Below are 20,480 nucleotides of genomic sequence, written 5' to 3' on the forward strand. Positions count from 1 at the left end.
GAATTTGAATTCCAATGCCACAATAGTGTGGTAAGACCCGGGAGATGAAGTCTTTCTGGGCAAAGAAAGTGATTCCAGATGATACTGTGAGTGGATGCTATAGAGAAATGCCTCTTACTAACTCTCCTGCCTAAAAGACAAAGACCCCAGTTCTTTTGACTCAATGTGATGTTTCAGTGATCTTTACTTTAGCTCTAAGCCAGAATCGATGCCACAGGGAAAGAAAAGCCTCTCACATCTCAGACATCTGCTCGCCTGGCAAATACACACCAGAACACATGCATTGTTTCCCTGGAGCTGGCAAAATGATCTCAAGTCACACGGTGACAAAGACAGCTCTCATTCAGATGCCAGGCGCCGTTGCTCAGCTACCCAGAGAGTTTGGCTTTAATGAAGACAACGGCTTCAGAATGAAAGACTGAGCTGGAAGGATTTCTGCCCTGGGAACTCTCAATGCTCTGCCAGAGTCACATAGAAAGCTGGGGGGATTCGCCTTATTCCAATGGCGCACCTGTCCCAGTCACAAGACCACCCTTGGAACAGCAAGGACACTGAGATGACGATGGAGACTCTGAAGAGAAGCCAAAGACACAAGGCTGTGGGCAAGATCCAGGGCCTCCACCAGCAAAGCCTTCATGCGGTCCCCCCGTCTCTCCAAGTCCCCTCAAGGTGAGCCTGGAGGCTTGCCATTTCCGTTTCTACTTGCAAGGGCTGTAGAAGGCAAGTGGGAATGTCTGGGCAAGTGACGTGTAAATAGATGAAGTGGTTTTAGAGATGGTCTAAGATGAGGTAATGGGCGCTCACAGAGATGAAGCAATCGTCCACCATCCAATGAGAATGTGAGAGAGTGAGGGCAGGAACCCAGGTCTCCTGGGCCCTGGTTCCATAACCCCACGTCAAGAAAGGAACATTCCGCTTTCGGGTGTATGTCCACTCTTGTGGTGTTATAGGGTTCCCTGTAAGTAGAAAATGCTGCAGGGAGGTTCCAAGAATGTAGTGACAACAAACGACTTTCTGCTCTGGAATATAAGAAGTTTTCTTCAAGTCTGTGAAACCCCCTTCTAACATAAATGCATCAAGGAGACGCGACGCCACTTTTCTGATGATCCTAATTTGACGGGGATGCGTTCTTCAAATCATGGCGGAGCACAATCAGGAGAAATGTGGGTGCTTTCCTCCCTCCTTGGTTTTTTTTTTTTTTTTTTTTTCCTCCTTGGTTTTTAATGTGTTATTCCTGCAATAGAATTGTCTAGGTCTATGCAATTTATATCCTAATCTGATTTTAACATATAGTCTTCAAATGTTCTTTGAAAATTCAGCCGAGTTTTAGCCCAAATGGGACCTTAATAGCAACAAGAGCGCCCACACTATCATCGGAAATGAATGACTTTAGGAAGAAAAGCAAGAAAAGCTGCAGGGAGGAAAAAGCTGACCTACATATACAATGCTGCTCCCTTGTTTATTAGACATCTCCGTCAATTCAATGCTTCTGTGCTCTCATTCAGGGACAAACAACAATTTTCCTGTAAGACGGCCACAGTCACATTCTCATCCCCATGCCCGAGAGCCTGACGCTCGAACAAAGGGCTTCAGTGGGTTTCATGAGCCCAAATGGAATGTAAGTGCCATTCAGAGTCACACACTAAAGAGTTCAACTGGGACACGGCCCCCGCAGTCCTGTGGGGTAAATTCCGGTTGTGTGACAAAGGCGATGCCCCAAACCTTGCCTCTCCTCCCTAGGGCCACCGGCTCCAAGGACTTCTGGGTTCCCTCCCGGAGCCCCCACCCTGTCTGTGAAAAAGCCCCCACCCTGTCTCTTCTCCTCCTGAATGGAGCTGGTACCTAGCCACTGCTTTGTCAGAATAGGTCAAGAGCTGTGCCCGGAGGCAAAAGAAAAGGAGCCTCTCGCTTCCGGGGATGATCAGAAGACCCCATTAAGTTATTGCTTTGTTTACCTAATTTCACAAAAAGTCTTGAGAAATCAAGAGAGTAGTAGGAAATATGACTTCTAGATTACAGCTGGGGTTGCTGGGTGGAAGGGAAAGTATCAAAGGAGAGGGACTAGCTTCCAAATTGAGGGGGAACGATAAAGTGCCAATCTGTGCTAAAAGAACATGAAAAGGAAACGCACTAGAAAAGTAACAACTTGGGGGGGAAGGTCACAATGACAAATTTGGTGTATGTGTAAACCAAACCAAAACTGAGACCACAGAAATCTCAATCTTTTGGAGATAATGGCTATTTTCGAGAGCTATGATTAGTTATTAGTTAGGATGATCTGGTGATTGTCAGAAAATAATTTTTTCAGGTTATAGACGTTACTGTCACAGTCACTTGGACCAATGCCCAAACTACAGCCGCCTGTGGCCACGAGGGTCGAGATCCAGGCCGCCAAATGACTCTCTCTACCCCTTAAACATCCCACTGACCCACTTTTTCTATTCCTGCTGTCTCGGAACGAAGGAGATGAAGCAGGGAAAAATTCTTTAAATGTATCCAGCAATTTCACTCCAGATAGCAACTGCTGATTTTTCAAAGTGCAGGGTTTTTAGATATTCAAGTACCACAGGATTGGAGAAGAGGAGTACTTGAAACCTTGAGTGACATTTTCTTTTGAGAATACACACTTTGGAAAGACCTTTCCAAAAGACTATAGACTATTAAATTAAAAATCTGGTTTCAAAATAACATGCTCTTCAGTTGGAAAAATCTTTCTCCACACTCAAATCCAACTTTTGAATTGTTTGGTATCAAAAGCCAGAGTTAGAGAGACCTGGGTTAAAAAAATAAAATTACAATTGAGTGCTTAATAAAAGAAAAAAACCAAAAACTTCTTTATGTGAAACGAGGGACAAAAAACCAGAAAGGCAAGTGATGCCAGCATTGAATAGTTCCCAGCCTCCTCTGGAGGGATGTTCTCTCAAACCTCAGTAAACTGAGTTTGTCATTGAACTTTAGAACTGGTAGTGATCTCAGCAATCTACCTGGTCCAAGTCCCCCACTTTACAGGTGAAGAAACTCAAGTTCAAAGGGACTTTTCTCCAGGGTCATACAGCCAGTGAGAAGCAGAGTCAGGCGCAACCCGGCCCAGGCCCCTCCGTGACATCACACTGAGGTCACACAGGGGCAGCTGCTCAACCAACAGGCCCTGCTCTTCTGGAGGCCTCTGGGAGCTGCGTGACATCTCTGACTATGAATTTCAATAAAATGAGCTATTGAGATGTTTCTAAATTAAAGGCTTTGCAGAACAGTGTTTCCGAAATTTGCCTGGTGATGAGAATCATCAGCGGCACTTGTCAAAAATTAAAATCCCCAGGCCCCTTCCTAGACCCACTGAATCAGCTTCTCCAAAGGGAGGGACCTGGGAGGCTGAATTTTTCACAAGTGCCCCTGGTAACTCTCATCACCAGCAAAGTGTAGGGACACTGTCTTAGGACATAGAGGGTGACACTTGGCATGTGACATAAGGGAACTTCCTTTCCATGTAAGAGGTGGCACTGTGGCCTGGGAGGTTGGTGAGCAATTTTCCCGGTCGGTCTGTGTAAGGACACATACGACCACCACGAACAAACAGGCATCCTTCACTGTTCTTGGGGAAAAGCCTTTTGATTGGCAAAGCAAAACTGCTGCTCGGACACATTTTTAATAGGGAAACTAGACGTCACTGGCTTAAAAGCAATCATAATGATGCTGAAACTGGACAGGAGAGTGAGAAGCCTGTCACTTGTCACCATGGCTAACAACGCAGTGGAGAAAACCAGTAACTAAGCACAAAAATAGCCTGGAGCTCCCAGGGATAGCTGCCCACTCCAAGGCAGGCGTGCCTGGCGGTGGCCCCCGCTGATGGTGTGAGGTGAGATCCAGGTCACTGAGGGAGAGGGGGACCTGAAGCAGCCAATGAGGGACGCGGGTTCCAGAGAAGGGCTTCTGGAGCGCGCCCGAGTCCGGGAGGCCTCACTCTGGGTCCGCCTCCATCTGCTCCGTGTCAGAGCACTGTAACTTGCTCCGTTCCCACTGGCAAATGGCATTGGCGTACTCCACCACCAGCTTATCCATCCACGTCAGGGGTTCGGGGAACAGCACGGAACCCTCAAAGAAGCCCAGGTGGCCCCCGTGCAGGGGAAGCACAAACATGACGTTCTCCCGTTTCTCTGCAGGGAAAAGGCAGCCAAGTGAGTCACTGTCCTCTGCTTAGTTCCACGGCAGGAGGTGCGAAAGCGAGCGGGCCAGGATGGCCCAGGCTTTCCCCACAGGTCAAGGTCACACAGCTCGGGCATCCGACCTCTACTCACTGACTCGTTCACCAAAGTGGGAGGGGGACGAAGGGGGCAGGCAAGATAGTGGGATCTAGCAGGTTTGGGAACAGCAGCTTGGCTTTGGAGAAGAATGGGCACCTGTCTAAGAGATCCTTAGAAGCCTGTGTTTCTCAAATGTGGCTGCGTATTAGAAGAGGTGGGACTTGTAAAGACGCCTATGTGGCTCCCAGATCAACTGCATTAGAATTTCTCCAGGGGGTAATAAGTAAGAGAAGGGGAACCGGGAGTTGGCTAAAGCTCCCCCATGATTCGATTGCACAGCCAAGCGCTTCCTAGCTTTGTGCATCCAAACCCCCGGGGTAGGAGATTCTGCTTTCATAGGCCTGGGAAAGGAGCTGGGATCCTGCACTTCCTCCAAACTGCCAGGCTGGCGATGCCCATGCTGGTGGGGGCCAGGGAGGGGGCCAGGCTCTGAGGAAGGATTCACAGCACAGCATTTATACTGTTATTTACTGGAGAACACAGTGGATTCAATGAAGTCGATGGTTTTTCACTAGAGACCTTTATCACTGAAGACTGAAACATAAAGCTGCCAGTGGTGTTAAAAGATGCCCAAGTTCTCCACGGCACAGGCTAAACGGCCATCCTGAGAAAGACTAACCTGGAGCTTGGCTTTATGAGGTAGGGCAGTTGCACATGGGTTAGTAAAGGCCATCACTGCAGACAGCTGCAAAATGGGCAGGTAGCGTGGGAAGCAGCTGTCCTCCCGGGGCCATAACTGACAGGGGACCCTTGCCAGCTGCTCCGGGCCTCCGAGGCGCTTCCTGGCATGCACACTGGTGGCTCTCCAGGGCTCTTTTCTTGTCTGACCCCCTTTATTCTTCTCCTTTCAGTCGCTATTGCATACATTTCTGTGTGACAGCAGCAGAGCTATGGTTGTCACTTTAGATGTACAGAAGGAAGCAAGCGCTGCTGCCTTCTCTGTCTGCTGCCCACGTGGCTGAGTGGGCTATTTCTGTGCAGGGGCTGACGGGAGAGAGCTCGTATCACGTCACACAACCACAACACATGCGGCATGCACTCTGAGCGGTGTACCAGAGTTCTCTGGTGGCTGGGCGTGGGACCGTCTGCTGTCTGATCTACTCTTCAAGCTTGGGGTCATAAGGGAACCAGAAGTATCCCCCTGCCCTCTGGTTAGCATATGATATGTATAGAGGAAACGTAATCGCAGAAGACTCGGAGGGAGGAGATGAGGTCCTGGGGATCTGAATTTCAATGCTACTTTGGAGTCCCCAAGGGTTTCCTTCTGCTACCCTCTTTCTAGTCTCTCCTTTAGCTCCTATCTGGTGCAGCGTGAGACTGTGCCGGCCGGAAACACATTCACATTCTCATGAGTGACAGTCTTGGCTTTTCCAGTAACTTGTATTTTTATCCTCAAAGCAGATGGAGAGGCTGGCTGTCACTGGCTCAGATTTTTTTTTTTTTTTTTTGCTTTTCAGATCAAGCTTTAAGTGTAAAGATCTCTTTAACTCAAACTCTCAGACTTAATGGAACCTTAACCCTGAGACAATAATTTCACAGGACACCAGGGGACTCTGCAAACAGCTCTTGGCTATGGATATAAATGATGGGCCTGTCTCTTGTACCAAGACAGAGAAGGCTCTGCCCAGGCCCCAACACAGCCCAAGGACTAACAGGTTAGACTGAATAAGAACAGTCAGGAGGTGACAGCATGACGAAGGTGACAGAATTTACTGTGGCAGTTTGCCGAGTGGCTGAGGGAGCAGCAGGAGAAAACACTTACCTGAAAGAGATTTTGGAATGGTTAGAAGACTTTCATGCACCAAGGGGTCATCAGCTGCATTAACCAGCATGAGAGGCACATAAATCTGAAACAAGAAGATGAAAAGGATTAAATAATCAATTCCCTTTAGACCCCACTGATTCAGGGCTCAAATTCACTACCGTCCATGTTTTTGAAGCGCAGGGAAGGGGGGTGGCTGCTCAGCTGGCTGAACAGGTGGACTGAGAAGGCCTCGGATTCCCTGGCAGTGGTATGATTTCTAGCTGCCGCTGTGATTACAGCCCTGCAAAGCTCCCGTGTCCTTGGTGACCCACGTGCTCCGATGGAGTGAGAGTAAATACTCTATGGAGCTCACGAGCAAAATATTTCTGATGATCTTTAATCATCAGTGTTTCAGATGGGCCGTACCTTTCAGAAAAATGGCTTTACAAAGAGTTATGTGTATCCTCATTCAGTGAATATTGTAGGAAGGAAAAATGGGAGTGTGCTCCTTTCCAGACAAAGGAGCCTTTCTAGAAGAATCTGAAGGTAGGAAACAGGAGTACGCTGGTGGATATCGGGAAGCTTTGGCCAGGACTGCATTCAACATCCGTTTCCACAAAAGAGCCAATAATCTCCTTTTTCATTTCCGTGGAGATCGTGCTGATGGGGCCCTAAGGCACTGCTGGACCGTCAGGCCAGGCGGTGTAAGGCTGTGCTAAGCTGGGGGTCTCCAACATTCGCTCCAGACAGCGCAACGGTTCTGTAGTATCTCAAGCAAAGACACCAGAAGCCTGGGTGATGATGCTAAATTAGGAGGGGTGGCCAATATGACAGATTGTAGAACTGCAATCCACAATTATCTGCTTTAGCTGGGGGGTGGGGGGCCAAACAGGTGGACATTGACAGGGCTAAATGGGTAAAAAGTATTTGAGTAAAAAAAGCAATTGTGCAAAGACAGAAAGAGAGAGACTGGTCTGGTGGCGGTTTAGGTAAAAAACATATGGGGTTTGGCCACAAACTTAATTTAATCCACATAAAAGTTTATTGGATCTGCTGGTAACTGCATTCGTGTAAACCCGTCTTCTTGTCAATGACATGTTCGCCATCGTCTGGGTACAGAAATACCTGTTCACTCTGTGCTCGCCAGATCACTGTAGGAATTCTGAGTTCAGTCCTAGCCACCACACTAACGAAATCCACAATGGCCCGAAAAAGGGTCCAGGACTGTAAGAAATCTACATGGATCTCTTATAGGAACGATGGCAGGAACTGGACAGGGTTTTACTGTCAAAGGAAGACTAAGGCAAAAATGGGTGTTGCAGCGATTTTAAGGGCTTTTTCACAAAACAGGAGCAGACTGGGCAGCTCTGGCACTAATATATGGAGGTCATGGAGGAACAGAGTTGGGGTCAATGATAAACCCAAGTCAACAGCTAGAACAGTTTGAGCCAAACTGTGGCTGGGCTTCCACCAGGGAAGTTTAGGAGGGGTGCTTGTTATCTGGGGTGGACAGCTGGATGGAGTGGCACTAATTCTGAGGTGCTGCTCCTGCTGAGTCGGGGATGGTACTCACCCTGTGCAGGTATCTCATGCAGCTTTCTTCCTCGTAATATTCCTTCAGGGAGTTGTAGCCATGAAACTTCCTGGGACATGCACACAAAGGAAAAGAACAAAATAACATTTATCATAAGATCGAACTGCTGAGTTGATTTTATTCCTGCTCCAGTTCCTGCATTAACTCGTCATATCAGCAGGATATATATGGGCACTAGAGTTAAGGTTAAGAGCTTTGGCATCTGGGTTCAAATCCTGGCTGTGCCACTTACTGGCTCTGTGACCTTAGGCAAAGGGTTGAACCTCTCCGAGCTTCTCTTCTATAAGAACAAGAGCTAAAGACAGGACCTTCCTTAACATTAAAGTGTGAAGTAGCACAGTGATTGGCCCAGAGTAATTACTAAGTTAGTGTTATCTATAGTAATTACTGGCAGATGTTACTTTTTTCGAGGTGGTATGAAACCAGATGTCACTGTAGACACTAAGAAATTTAAATTCAAAGGCGTTTCCTGGAACTCTCTTCACAACAGAATTCTTTCTGGCAGAGTAACCTGGACTATTGTGAATTGGAATGAAATATGTACTGAGTATCAGAAATGAGGGATTCAAAGTCACCGATTTTGTCTTCAGCCATCAGACGTAAATCGACATTTAACAAAACCTTCCAAGTGGCTCTTCCCCCTGCTCTAAGCAGCCTGTGTCGACCCCAGGCCAGAGGCTCTCTGAAAACCTCATTTCTTCCCGACACAGATTACAGCCTCTGGTCCCTCTATTCTGACTGGTATCATTAAGGTATCCCAACTCCCTTTTCCACCACCATCTGCCTGGGGAGGACCCAGAAAGCTCAGGCTGGACTATCAGGTCCCCCTCGGCAGGCAGGAGGCCATGTGCCGAGATCATCTCCAGGACATCTGCCTTCATGGACTCAGTCCCTTTGTGGTGTCAGCGGGCCAGGAAAGCCCTCCCAGTCCTCCATTGTCACTGGTGACAGGTTTATGAGGAGGCTGCCCAAATTGGTGAAGATCATGAAAACTGCTACTATCCAACACTGTTAAAACGGAAGTGCTTTAGGGAGAGTTGAAGAACATTCTCTTTTGGGCTTCAAAAAATTCAGAAGATGAATAGGAAACTGAAACAAATTTGGTGTGTTTTTTTCTCATTAGACACCACAATAAAGTCACATACCCCATCTTAATTGAGGGTGGGTAAAATTCATTCTCAACTTCTGAACATACCAGCAATTTCCTAGTTTCTATTTCCTTTGAGTGACTGGTAATAGGCATCTTTCAAGGTTCAGTTGGTGTAAGAGGGCTGCTAAGATCCCGTAAGGAAGCTAAGCACAGATTTCATACCCTGGGGTCAGCGTCTGCCTACGGTATCCACAGGGTGAACGCAAGCTTGCTTTAGACTACGTATGCCTAACGGTATGAAAGGATCATTAAATAAAAAGGGGGTGACTTTTTAAAAAGAAAACAGTGAGGTCGGAGATCAACTTTACCTTTTCCAGCTACAGCTAACCTCAGTCAGAAACTATTGGTACCCGGAAAAAGGAGGGTGTCAGGGTCTCCACCCCAGGAGCCAGGAGGAGCCAGGAGGGGCCAGGAGGAGTTGGCAAGGAAAAGGTAAAGGGTGAAATGGGCAGGGTTTGTGGATTACACTCAGAGGAGCGTCTACACGTCCCCAAAGATAGAGGCTCTACCTATTTTTCTTGCAACACACAGCCTCTTTTGGTCTATTTTTTGTTGTTTTTTACTTTTGATAGAGACATAGACAGGTATAAGAAATATTTCCTTTTCCTTTTCCTCCGCTGCGAACGCAGTGTATGTGGCTCCTGATCCCTGCCTGCCTGGCATGGAGCACACAGGTAGGGTGAGGATGGAGGCGCGCACATGCCAGGCCCCGGCTCAAGCTCAGTGAAGCCGTGCAGGGATGCAGAACAAGTGGGCAGATCCGCTTCCTGCGGCCTCCCCCCTGGACCCCCGTTCCCGAGTGCGGACACACCTCATCACGTTGTCGTCAATCTGCATCAAGGATGTGGCGGTGTAGAGACGGCTCAAGTCCGAGTCCTCCAGGCTCTGGGGTTTCTTTACATGGTCTCCAAAAAGAGCTTGTCTGGAATGAGACACAAAAGCAAACAGAGAATAAAAAGCAGATGAGACACCAAATCATCACGTTGTACACTTGAAATATCTTAGACTCTTATTTGTCAATTATACTTCACTAAAGCCCCCCAAAATTTTTAATTAAAAAGAATTTTTAAAGCTGACAATAACCACAGCAGAGCCTGCTTTCCTGCCCAGAGGTAAGCTATCATGTTTCCCCGAAAAAAAGACCTGGTCTTATATTAAGGTTTGCTCCAAAAGACACATTAGGACTTATGTTCAGGGGATGTCATCCTGAAAAATCACGCTAGAGCTTATTTTTCGGTTAGGTCTTACTTTTGGGGAAACAGAAGGAGACAGTCTCTGACAAAGCATAGCTAGGTAAGTTAGAAATAGGTGACTTCAGACTTTAGAATGTCCCAGAGGATAAGCTGGCACGGCTGGATTTTGAGTAACTGCAGAAAGATGGATGTCAAGACCTTATTTTCCTTTTCAGGGGCAGCTAGACAAACTCAAGATTGGGCCTGAGCCTTCCTAGGTGGCTATTAGAAAACCTTCATTGCAGGGGAGGAGGTCTCAGGTGGGTAGTCACACAGTGAGTACAGAGGGTTGGCCAAGCGGTCTAAAGTTGTGGGGGCCCCATCTTTACATTGGTGGTGACACTGCACTCTCTGGCAGAACTCCTTTCACTTGATGAGTTGTTTCTGCTGCTTACTAAGGAAGACAGCTCTCCAAAGTGGTAGCTAAAAAGCTAACGTATGCTCAGAAGAGTAATCATTTCTATTAAGAAAAAGAGCCATCTTAAGAGGATGCTAAGAAAGGCAGAGGTCAAAATGTGCACATTTAGACTCCCATTCTCAGCAAGGGCTCTCAATCCCACAGCTGGAGGAGTACTGAGCTTGCTTTGAGGTGTGGCCTTACGGTGCGAAGTCATTTATAGAAACGAAATGTTCTGGTTTCCATTCACAACCTCTCGCAAAGAAGAGGAAATTTCTTTAGCAGTAATTTTTCCCCCAAAAGATTCTGTGTCTATGGTATAGAATAAAAGTGCCCCTATTACACAGTGCTGTGTGTCATTTATATCTCAATAACAGCGGAAAAATAAAAGGACAATGCTGATAAAAAAAAACCAAAGTGTCCCTAAAATTTCTAGACGTGTGGCTTTCTGTAGTAACTTTAAAAAATGTAAATCCACTTAGAGCACATCCAAAGGACTCTCCCAATTTGTTAAGACGTACGTGGTAGACCTTCTGGATGGACTGATTAATCAGTGGCAAGACTGGGTCCTGCAGCAAATCAAACATTCCGTGGGAGGAGTCACTTTCCATTAGACGTGTGGAGAGGCAATCAGAGGACTTGAAGTTGGTGTCAGAGTCCTGGCTTCACCCCTTCTGGAACCCCAGTAAATCCCCAGCCCCGTCCAACCCTCAGCTGAGCCACACCTATCTCGGGGCCGAGCACCAGCTGATGCTCACACACCACAAGCTGAGTGGAAACAGTTTAGGTCCTGCCAGCCCCGGGGAACGTAAGTCTCCCCCGGTCCTCCAGCCACCCAGCACGAGCACCAGCCTTGCCCAGGTGCCACGTGAACCCACCCACAGGAAGACCAACCTGGGGTGCGTGGCCAGCATGGGCAGTGTCACTTCCTTTTTACAGTTGAAAAAAAGAGAATAAGAAACTGATCATTCAGTCAGATTGTCTTTCCTAGGATGGCATCAAAACCCCCCTAAAACTGTATTTTTTGAGTGCCCATGACGTGCCAGGCTCTCGGGGAAATCGGAAGAAGCCCAACCCTCTAGGGCTCTATGGTTTAGTTCCAAATGCAGAATTGGTACCCGGGAAGCAACAGAAAACCAAGCTGGGGCTGGAGGGGCTAGCTTCACAGAGGAGGGAACTGAGATGGACCTGAAAGGATGGGGTGGGTTTGGACAAGCAGACATGGTGGAAAGGGCATTCTCCTAAGGGCACAGTGGTCTGGGAGAGGCCAGAGGGCACGTGAGCTGGAGGGGCAGAGAGGAGTGGGGGCACGGAGAGAAGATGTTGATGATCGCTGGTATCTATTGAGAGCTACTGCACACCAAGCCCTGCTCTAAGCACTCGTGAGGGGCTAACCCACTGAACGATTCTGAGCAGAAGAGATGGAAGCAGGAGCACGGTGACACGTGGACACCACACTTTGCACCGGCGGCTGGACTCTTGTCATGCTTCTGCTTGGTCGGAACCCCAAGAGCCAGTAGAGAACGAGTCTTGATCCCCAAATACGGTACGGAGAAAGTTTCCTAAACAATGCCAGCCACCCTCAGGATTGCCCAAATTTGGGGAAGAACAGGGTAGGACCAGTTTCTCGTCTTGGATTTATTGGGAATTAGGAAAGCAGAAAGCGATCTGGTGAATTTGTGAGCTTGGTACAAGTTCATTTCTAACCCAGTCACAAAGCAGTCAGCAGAAGATCTGCACCCCACCCTCCATTTGTTTCCTGGAGAAACAAGAGATCTGGCTTTTAGTGACACGGAAATTAAGCTGAGACAGGAACTCTGGCTCCCGAGAGAGCAGAAGGTGACATGCCTGTGTGAGAGGATGATCTTCTTCATGTTGTCAGCCATGAGGAAGTTGTAGAAGCGTCGGCACTGATCCCACTGCATGAAGGTCTCCTGGGCCCTGGAAGAAGCACAAGCAGAGTGAGGGGCGGCATCCTGGAGAGGATGTGGAGGCACCGGACAAGGGGCAGCTCTTACTACTGAACAAGTGCTCACATGGAAAGCACAGCTCCCTACGGCGGGACAGGGCTTCGCTGGAATTCAAACTATCTGCAGAGGCCCCAGTGACAAACCTCTGCAGTGCCACAGGCTCTGTTGGTGACACTCCCGACACCCTCTTCCAGCACCTTGGCCGCCTCTAGTCACAGAACCTGCCAGTAGCAAAGTCTGCTTCAGTTGTCATTTGAATACTTTCTCTGTTTGGCTTCCTATCCTGCAAGCATGTTTTTCTGGCCTGATCATGGGTGTGTATAAGGGGAGAGCGGGTGTGGAGAGGTAGATATAGTGCAGCGAAAAACCTAAAACAACTTTTGTTGCTGTTGGGTTTGAGCCCCATCACAGCTGGCACAATGGAGCTGAACTTAAGTCCCAGAGCAGGGACTTACACTATGGCCCATCTGTCCCCACTGGGTAATTCGCCAAACTCCGCACAAGCCACCTCACGTCTCCAAGCTTCAGTGTCCTCATCTGTCAAGTCAGTGGTTAGAGAACCCATCTTTGCACCCCGAATGCTCTACAGCTGAGGTATCCAGATGGTTCTATCTCAGGCCTGACAGAGGCCACCCTGGAGGACATGGGTGGTGTCTTCATTGTTTCTATGAATGGAGGATGGAATTCTGTAGACAGAGCATTCTCTAGGGAATTCTCTAGGCCAGGAGAGCCGGCCAACTAGTGGTGTTAACAGTGAGTCTGAATTCTGGCCTCAGAATTCGTAAGGTTTCAAGTGCTTCATTAAGCCAGAGCGTTAGACTGAGCCTGACCACACACATTTCCAGGGCTGGTGGGCGGCTACTTTTGCTGAGGGAATGTGTTAAGTCAGCCGGATACCAGCTAGTGTCAGGGCATGTGTGTCCTGGCTTCGCTGGGTCAGCACGTCATCCATTGGAGCTTGTTTTGAGGCAGCAGCTACACTTTGCAAGCGGGTGCTGGCTTCTGAGCCTAGAATTGGCTCTAGCTAGAGGGGACATGTACTACGGGGATGAGAAGCCAGAGGGAGGGGACGGGCCACTGACAAGTGGTGCTGCAGACTCAACTAGGAAGGATTTACCAGAAGCACGGACTCCCGGGCAGATGAGCCCTCCCTGCTCCATGTGGGCATAAGGGAAGCATGGCTGCCATCATCCCAGTGCTGAGAAGGCTCATTGCCCTCACGCCTTGGCAGGAAAAAGAAAGGTTACACTGGTTTAAAATACTGCACACTGTCCTTCAGCGAGTAGAGCTGGTGAAAATGTTGAGGAGACTTGAGCCCCAGGCAGCACCAGCACACACAGGGCGACGGCGTCTCCTGACCTGCCATCGGCACCCGTGTGTAGGACCACTGGACCTTAGCCCCAGCGTTAGTTCCCTGTGCTCTAGAGGACAGAGTTGGCTCTTTCTCTCCTCACTACATGAAGCTGGTGTAGAGAAGTAATTATGAGTAGGAAGATCTTTCTCAAAGAGGGGTGCTACGGACCATGTCTGCAACATGTATAGCAACTTAAAAAAATTAAAATATAGGCAACATACAATATTATATGAGTGTCAGGTGTACAACAGTTACTCAACATGTATATACCTTACTAAGTGATCACCGTGAAAAATCCGGTAACCATCGGTCACCGTGCAAAGTTACTATGATATTACTGACTATATTCCCCATGCTGTACATAACACCCTGTGACTTACTTACTTTATAACTGGAAGTGTGCACCTCTTATTCCCCTTCACCTTTTTCACTCGCCCCCCACCCACCCCTCCACCCCTGTCCCCTCTGGCAACCATCAGTTTAGTTTCCGAGCTTCTTAAACCTTCTTGGCCTTAGTTCCAAACTTAGTTTGCCAAATGTGCGGGTCATGTGCTCTTGCCAACAGCAGGTGGCGCTACTGCAGCAACATTTTGGTCTTTGAAGGGAAAAAACACCAAGCTTGTCCTACATCCTCCTACTTAGCAAATCCAGTGCTCTCTAAACGGTGGGTGTTCACAGCCCTCTCACAGCACGTGGTTTAGGAAGGGACTCCAGCAATTCCAATTTTACAGATGGTAGAAGGCTTGCCAAAACCTGGCCCATGTGCCAGGTGAGAGCAGGTGAAGTCTGCTCGTGCCCGGCCCTGCTCCCTTGAGTGCTGTGTACGCCCTTTGCCGATCTCTCTGTTGTCACAGTGACTGGGCAGGATGAGACTTTAAGTCTCCTGTGAAATGTGCCCACACGTAGATTCCTGGCCCTGTGCCCCAGCTCCGTGAATCAGAATCTCCAGGGGTGGGGCCCAAAACACTGAATCTATTTCTAACACGCTCCCCCAGTCATTCTTAATCGAGTAAGATGGTCACTCGTTGACCAGATGGGGCTTTGTGATCCACTGATCTACCCCCTTATTTTACAATGACTAATGCTGATGATAGTTAAGTTACTGGCTCATTTTCTCTGTGCCTGGCACGATTCTAAGTAGTTCACAGGCATTATCTCCCGTGGCCCTCATATGGCGCTACGGGGCAAGCCGATGTATTATCACTGTCACCCCCATATTGCAGGTGAGGAAGATGGGAAGGCCGGCCGTGGCCCTACAACTCAGGAAAGGCTCCCTCAGGGATATCTTACATGACGCCTGGGTACATTTAAACCCTCCTTTTTGGCCAGCCTTAAGCCTCAGCACCGGCTGAATTCTGGGCCTGTATTAGCCCTTTGGCTGTGCTGGCTCAAATTCCAGGTACTTTTAGAAATAACGTAGCTCCATCTCATCGGAACACAAAGAAATGGGTTTATACGACATCACAAGAGATAATAGGTGATGCAAAGAGAAAGGATTCATTTATTAACGATAAGAACTGACTGGCATTAGACGGCATCCGTGAGGGAGATTTTTTTTTTTTTGAGGGAGAAGTTTTCACTTTGTGTGATTTTGGGTTTCCTCCAGAGATCTTTAATAATCGGTCATTCCCATTTGTAACACAAAAGTCATCACGCAGAGTGAGTGCGGGAAGAGGTACGAATACATTTGAAGAATTTGGAGGGATTTCAAATCCGTGTGTGTGCGCGCGCATGTGTGTGTGTGTTGACTCTCCAAAGATCTGGGACCACACAGGATGAGTCCTAGGACAGTACGACCCTCCTAGGACTCATCCTGTGGAGTTCTGTGGGCAGGAGACTAAGGGGCGAGATAAGTCTTTACCCAGCAGGTCACCTCCTTTGTGGTGATGTCTGGGACACCTACGAATATCTGAAGGTGTGCGCACAGATTAAATGATTTCTATAGATCCCTTCCAGATGCCAGCTGAGACTCAACTCTTCCGTAGGTAGGAGGGATTGTCAGATTCTGGGGTGCCTGTCTCCTGTGATTTTTCATAAACCCACAGTTGTACAAAACTCCTGGGGCATGAATGGATTAAGTCCCCTCACAGAGACTCCCTAGGGAAATGGCAGCTATAAGGGCGCTTTGGCCTATTCAATTACAGATCTGATCCCAAATATAGCTACATATCCCAGGCTTAAGGGGTCTGAAAGTACAACTCCCGTGTACGATGTGGAAGGAAAAGACCTGGAAACTTCTGCTTAGTCTATCACAGCATTTCCTGTGGTCTTCACAGGAGAGCGTCTGGTATGCAAATGAGTGCTAACTGAAGGACCTGATGGAAAGAAAAAGTGGGGACATGGGGTGGGGATCACTCACCTCAGCGCACTGTAGCCCTGGCACACGCTGACACAGCACAGGACCTTTTCTTGGTTGGCTTGAGTCTCCCCCAGGTATTTACACACGATGTTACCGCCCAGGCTAAAGCCCACGACGACCAGCTGAGACATGGGGTACGTCTTCCTGATGTAGTTTACCATGGCTCCGAATTCCCAGGTACAACCTGTGGGCAGAGAGAGAGGTGGACATGCAAGTGTGAGAAAAGGTGAGCCGGAGGATTGTCACTAAACGGAGAGAAGCTCCCAGATGCCCCCCAGTAGGAGAGGAAACAGGGCATTAGCAGGCAGGTACTATACGTCCAACAGATATGCAATGTGCCTTTAAAGGTAGGAGATCTGTCTGGATGCTCACGGAAATCAAGAGATTCAGGGGATGCTTGAGCACATATGTTCACATACAGATATAAACAAAAGAAAGAGCAAGTCCCTTTGGGATTAGCTTCTTAGGCTACAAAATAGGAAGCTGTACCCGTGTGTACAGTGATTCATGGTGTTAAGAAAAGTACCAGGTGGATGTTATTTACAGGATCTTCTTGTGGGAGAGGGAAGGAAAGACAAACCGCAGTCTAGAGGGACCTCCAGGATGCTCTGGAGGATTGAGAAAGTGTTCTCGGTGACGTAAGGACAGGGTGCCAGGGGAGGCAGACCCACTCAGACACACACAGAGGATGTGTGGGCCTCGTTTGCCCAGGAGGAATGATCTCAATGGCTGCCCCCTAGGGAAGCTGGTGAAGTCATGTTGTCTCAGCAACTCTGCTAAAAGAAGGAGATAAGTGGCCATACATGGGGGAAGGAATTCGGCACATCCTTCCAAGGCCCAACCCCAGGCTCTGCAGGGGGCCAACCTTAAATCAAACCTAACAGGGAAAGTTAGGGGCTTTGGCAAGAAGCACGTACCAGACCGACCAGCATGAAGACAATATGGATCCTGCGCTTGTTTTTAGAAGTACAAGTCTTTGGTCCAGCAATGACACTTTTAAGGGGACTTTATACTGCAGATGTGTGCAAAGGTGCACACACAGGTGTGCAGGTGTGTGTGCAAGAATGTCCACTGCAGTGCCATTTGCAGCAGAGAAGGACTGGAAACAACGTGAATTTCCATCAGGAGAGGGCTAATTAAATTGCTGTGAAAAGGAAGGCTGTAGACTGATTTGCTGACGTGGAATGACTCTGAGCCATCTTACTGAGGGACAAAAACAAGCGGTGGGCAGGGAATGGCATCATCTCATGTGTGTACTTGGGTTTTAAAGGGATTACATGTGCACACATATCTGACTGAGTATGTGTTTAAAAACTGTAGCAGATATTGATTTTTCCGGGCAGGAGATTTAGGGGTCTAGGATGGGAGGAGGACATAGTTTTACTCATCGTATATGGACTTCTGCACTGTTTGAATATTTTTACTACGTACATATGCTACTTTTTCGATAAAAATCCAGCCAGTTAAAAAGTCTAGCAAAAATAAATAAGAATAAAAAAGATGTTTAAATCCCCCTAGAGCAGTCACACCTGTGCTAAAGACACCCCACAACTCTCAGGTGCTGGCTCGAGATGGGGACATTATTTGCCTGCTTAAGAAATGGTACCAAGGGACTTACTTTAAATTATTACTAAAATCTTTAATCCTCCACCATTTCCTTGGGGTTCTGCCTAATTTCGTTCATCCCTTGGCTAATTATTTATTTATATTTTATTCTAACATTGAATGAGCCTCTGTTTGATTCCCAACTCCATAAAGCAAAGATGGTCTTGGTACCCGTTGGGCCAGGCCTTTGGTGGGCACTCCATCAGGGTTACGAAAATGAATGGGCGAAAGACTAACGCACCATGTTCCAGGCTCTGTATTAGGGACTCAAACACAGGTGAGGAAGCAGGTTGAAGGGATGAAATGATGGGCCCAACCTCACACGGTGAGCGCGTAGGAGCACAGGACTTTGCACCCATGTCAAACCCCAAAATCTCAGTCCTTGGCCTTGTAACCTAAGTCTACAAGTAAGTAAGATTACTGCCGGGGTTTATTTTTGTAACAAAAGTCTCCCTTTTGCACTATCTGATTCCTTTAGACACATCTGTCTTTACTCAGGTTGGAGACTAATTATTGGAGACCTAGAGCAGATGTTCAGATGTCAGTGGGGCAGTTACAAAACCCGGATTTGCTACATTACTGAGGAGCTGTGTTACAACTGATTGTGTTGGCACTTGGGGAGCCTGGATGTAAATCAATCCAAACACGTCTGATCTGGATAAAGGGCCAGCCCTGCCTAATGCTGGACAAGCTGCTGGGCGTTTTGTGAAAGAGCTGCCATCTCTCCTCGGCAAGGGATGGGATGGTGTCTGCCAAGCTCCAGGACCAGCTTCCTGGTAGGTGCTGGGTGCTCCTGGGCTCTCCACCTGATGCCAGTTACCAAATGCCCTCAATGTCTGGGAGGCCCTCCCTCGGTTGTTCCGCTAAGAGCACAATAATCTGTGTTTTAATACTATGAGGATTTTAATGAAGTTCTATGTATTTAACCTCGTGGGATTAGCACCAGTAACAAGATTTAGGTCTCTAATCTTGCTGGAGCTTTTCAAAGCCAAGATGAAATATGAGACACTACCTGACCTTAGAGAGATGAGAATGACAGGGCCGTCTCGGAAAAGAAACCTGCTGAGAACAGGAAAGACTCTTTCCCGCAAGTTCCCACCCCTAAACAAAGACAAAGCTAAGGCTGCCTAAAAGGTACTATTTCAAAAGCCACTTCCCCCAAATGTCACTAACATGACTAGGGAGGCTCAAGTACAAGGACCTGGAGACTTGGTGTTCCTTGTGGCTGGAGACTTTGAGTCATCTCTGCCCTTCATACCAGGCCTGGGCCTGGCACATGGTGGGTGTAGCTCCAATGTTAGCTCGGTAAGAAGGATGTCTGAATCATATGGAATGAAAGCACACCTTGGAATATCACTGCATTTGGAGAAAGGGCCTTTAAGGAGGTGATTCATTTGAAATGGGTTTGTCAGGGTTGGCCCTGATCCAATAGGACTGGTGTCTGTATAAGAGGCGATTAGGACACAGATAGAGTCCTAGCAAACTAAAGCAGTTTTCACAGAGTCCGTGTATCTTAGTGTTACGTACTGAAATAGTCACAGATGAAGTGACAGGCTGTCTAGGACTTGCTCCAAAATAATCTTTGAAAAGGGGATGTAGGAAGGGGGTGGTTTGTAGGTGAAACAAGATTGGCCATAAGCTGAGTGACGGCTGAGGTTGAATGGTGGATATACAAGAGTATATTCTGGGTTCATTTACTCTTCTCTGTACTTTTGTATGTTTGGAACATTTCTATAATAAAAAGTTTTTAGAAACCTGAGGAAGAAACAAGGGCTATGTAAGACCTGCACGTATCTATGGCTCTCAACGCTGGGGGTACCTTAGACTCCCCAAAGGGATTCTAATGTTGACGTACACAATGAGAATTAGGGGTTCTTTATGGGAGAAATAAAGGAAGACTTGAAGGAAAACGCCATGTTACTACACGAGAAAAGTAAATACGGTAAAAATAAACTTTTCCAAGTTAATTTCTACGTTAAAATTCCCATTCAAAATGGTGATGCACAGTACTAGAGTTCACCAAAATCGACTTTTGCTCCCTGGGAAGAATGCCTCTCCCCCACCTCACTGACGTTAGGCTTGGCCCATCTCTTGCTGATGGGCATAAACCCTGAACTCAGGAAAGGAAGGCAGAGGCAGCAGTCGCAGGGCCCTTGCAGTGAGAACAGAAGAGGGGAGACTCCACGTGGTCACGACTCGTGCTTACCGTAGGTGAACATGCGGGGCGAGGTCAGCTCAATGTTGGGCAGGGCGCCCAGGTGGTTCAGCACGGCGCAACGGTAGCCATTTTTCTGGGCATAGTCGACAAAGGTTCGAATGTACTGCTTTTCACTGTGATTGGCAATTCCAGGGCAGATGACCATGGTGATGTCATCTGCGGGGCGAGAAACAGATCCCAGTATATCCAATACACAGTGACATGACAAATGGACACAATGACACTTCAGTGGCTTAGAAAACAGTTGGAGATTAAACATACATCTTTTCACTCAATTCTCTGGGAAAGAATATGTTTCCCTTCTAGCTGGACTGTCGATGAGTACCTCTTAAACTTTATGGTGTAGGATCAGTTTTTAAAATTTCTAATCCATCATGGACAGATACTTTTGAAAAACACAATAAAAATGAATTACTAGAAATATGAAATAAAAAAACATGTCAATCTCACCTTTTTATTACTGGATTCAACAGATATAAAACTACTCTGAAAAATTGCTCTACAATGTGTCTGAACATTACTCTTAATTTCTGTATGAAATGCTGCATGAATGAACAAA

At 47.6% G+C, this 20,480-nt stretch overlaps 1 protein-coding gene across 2 annotated transcripts in view; it reads right to left on the reverse strand.

Annotated features, from left to right (window-relative positions):
• Positions 1-3,515: 3,515 nt before the first annotated feature.
• ABHD2 (abhydrolase domain containing 2, acylglycerol lipase) overlaps positions 3,516-20,480 on the reverse strand; it is a 62,759-nt gene continuing 45,794 nt past the window's right edge. For both annotated transcript variants that reach the window (XM_033099950.1, XM_033099952.1), the window contains exons 5-11: positions 19,910-20,077; positions 16,099-16,282; positions 12,264-12,356; positions 9,598-9,708; positions 7,616-7,685; positions 6,061-6,145; positions 3,516-4,151 (exon numbers count right to left, since the gene is read on the reverse strand). In XM_033099950.1, coding sequence (XP_032955841.1) covers positions 3,955-4,151; positions 6,061-6,145; positions 7,616-7,685; positions 9,598-9,708; positions 12,264-12,356; positions 16,099-16,282; positions 19,910-20,077 — 908 coding nt within the window. In that variant the 3' untranslated portion in view covers positions 3,516-3,954. The remainder of the gene's footprint in view (positions 4,152-6,060; positions 6,146-7,615; positions 7,686-9,597; positions 9,709-12,263; positions 12,357-16,098; positions 16,283-19,909; positions 20,078-20,480) is intronic.

The sequence above is a fragment of the Rhinolophus ferrumequinum genome, chromosome 28 (assembly GCF_004115265.2).
Source record: "Rhinolophus ferrumequinum isolate MPI-CBG mRhiFer1 chromosome 28, mRhiFer1_v1.p, whole genome shotgun sequence".
Classification (NCBI taxonomy): domain Eukaryota; kingdom Metazoa; phylum Chordata; class Mammalia; order Chiroptera; family Rhinolophidae; genus Rhinolophus; species Rhinolophus ferrumequinum.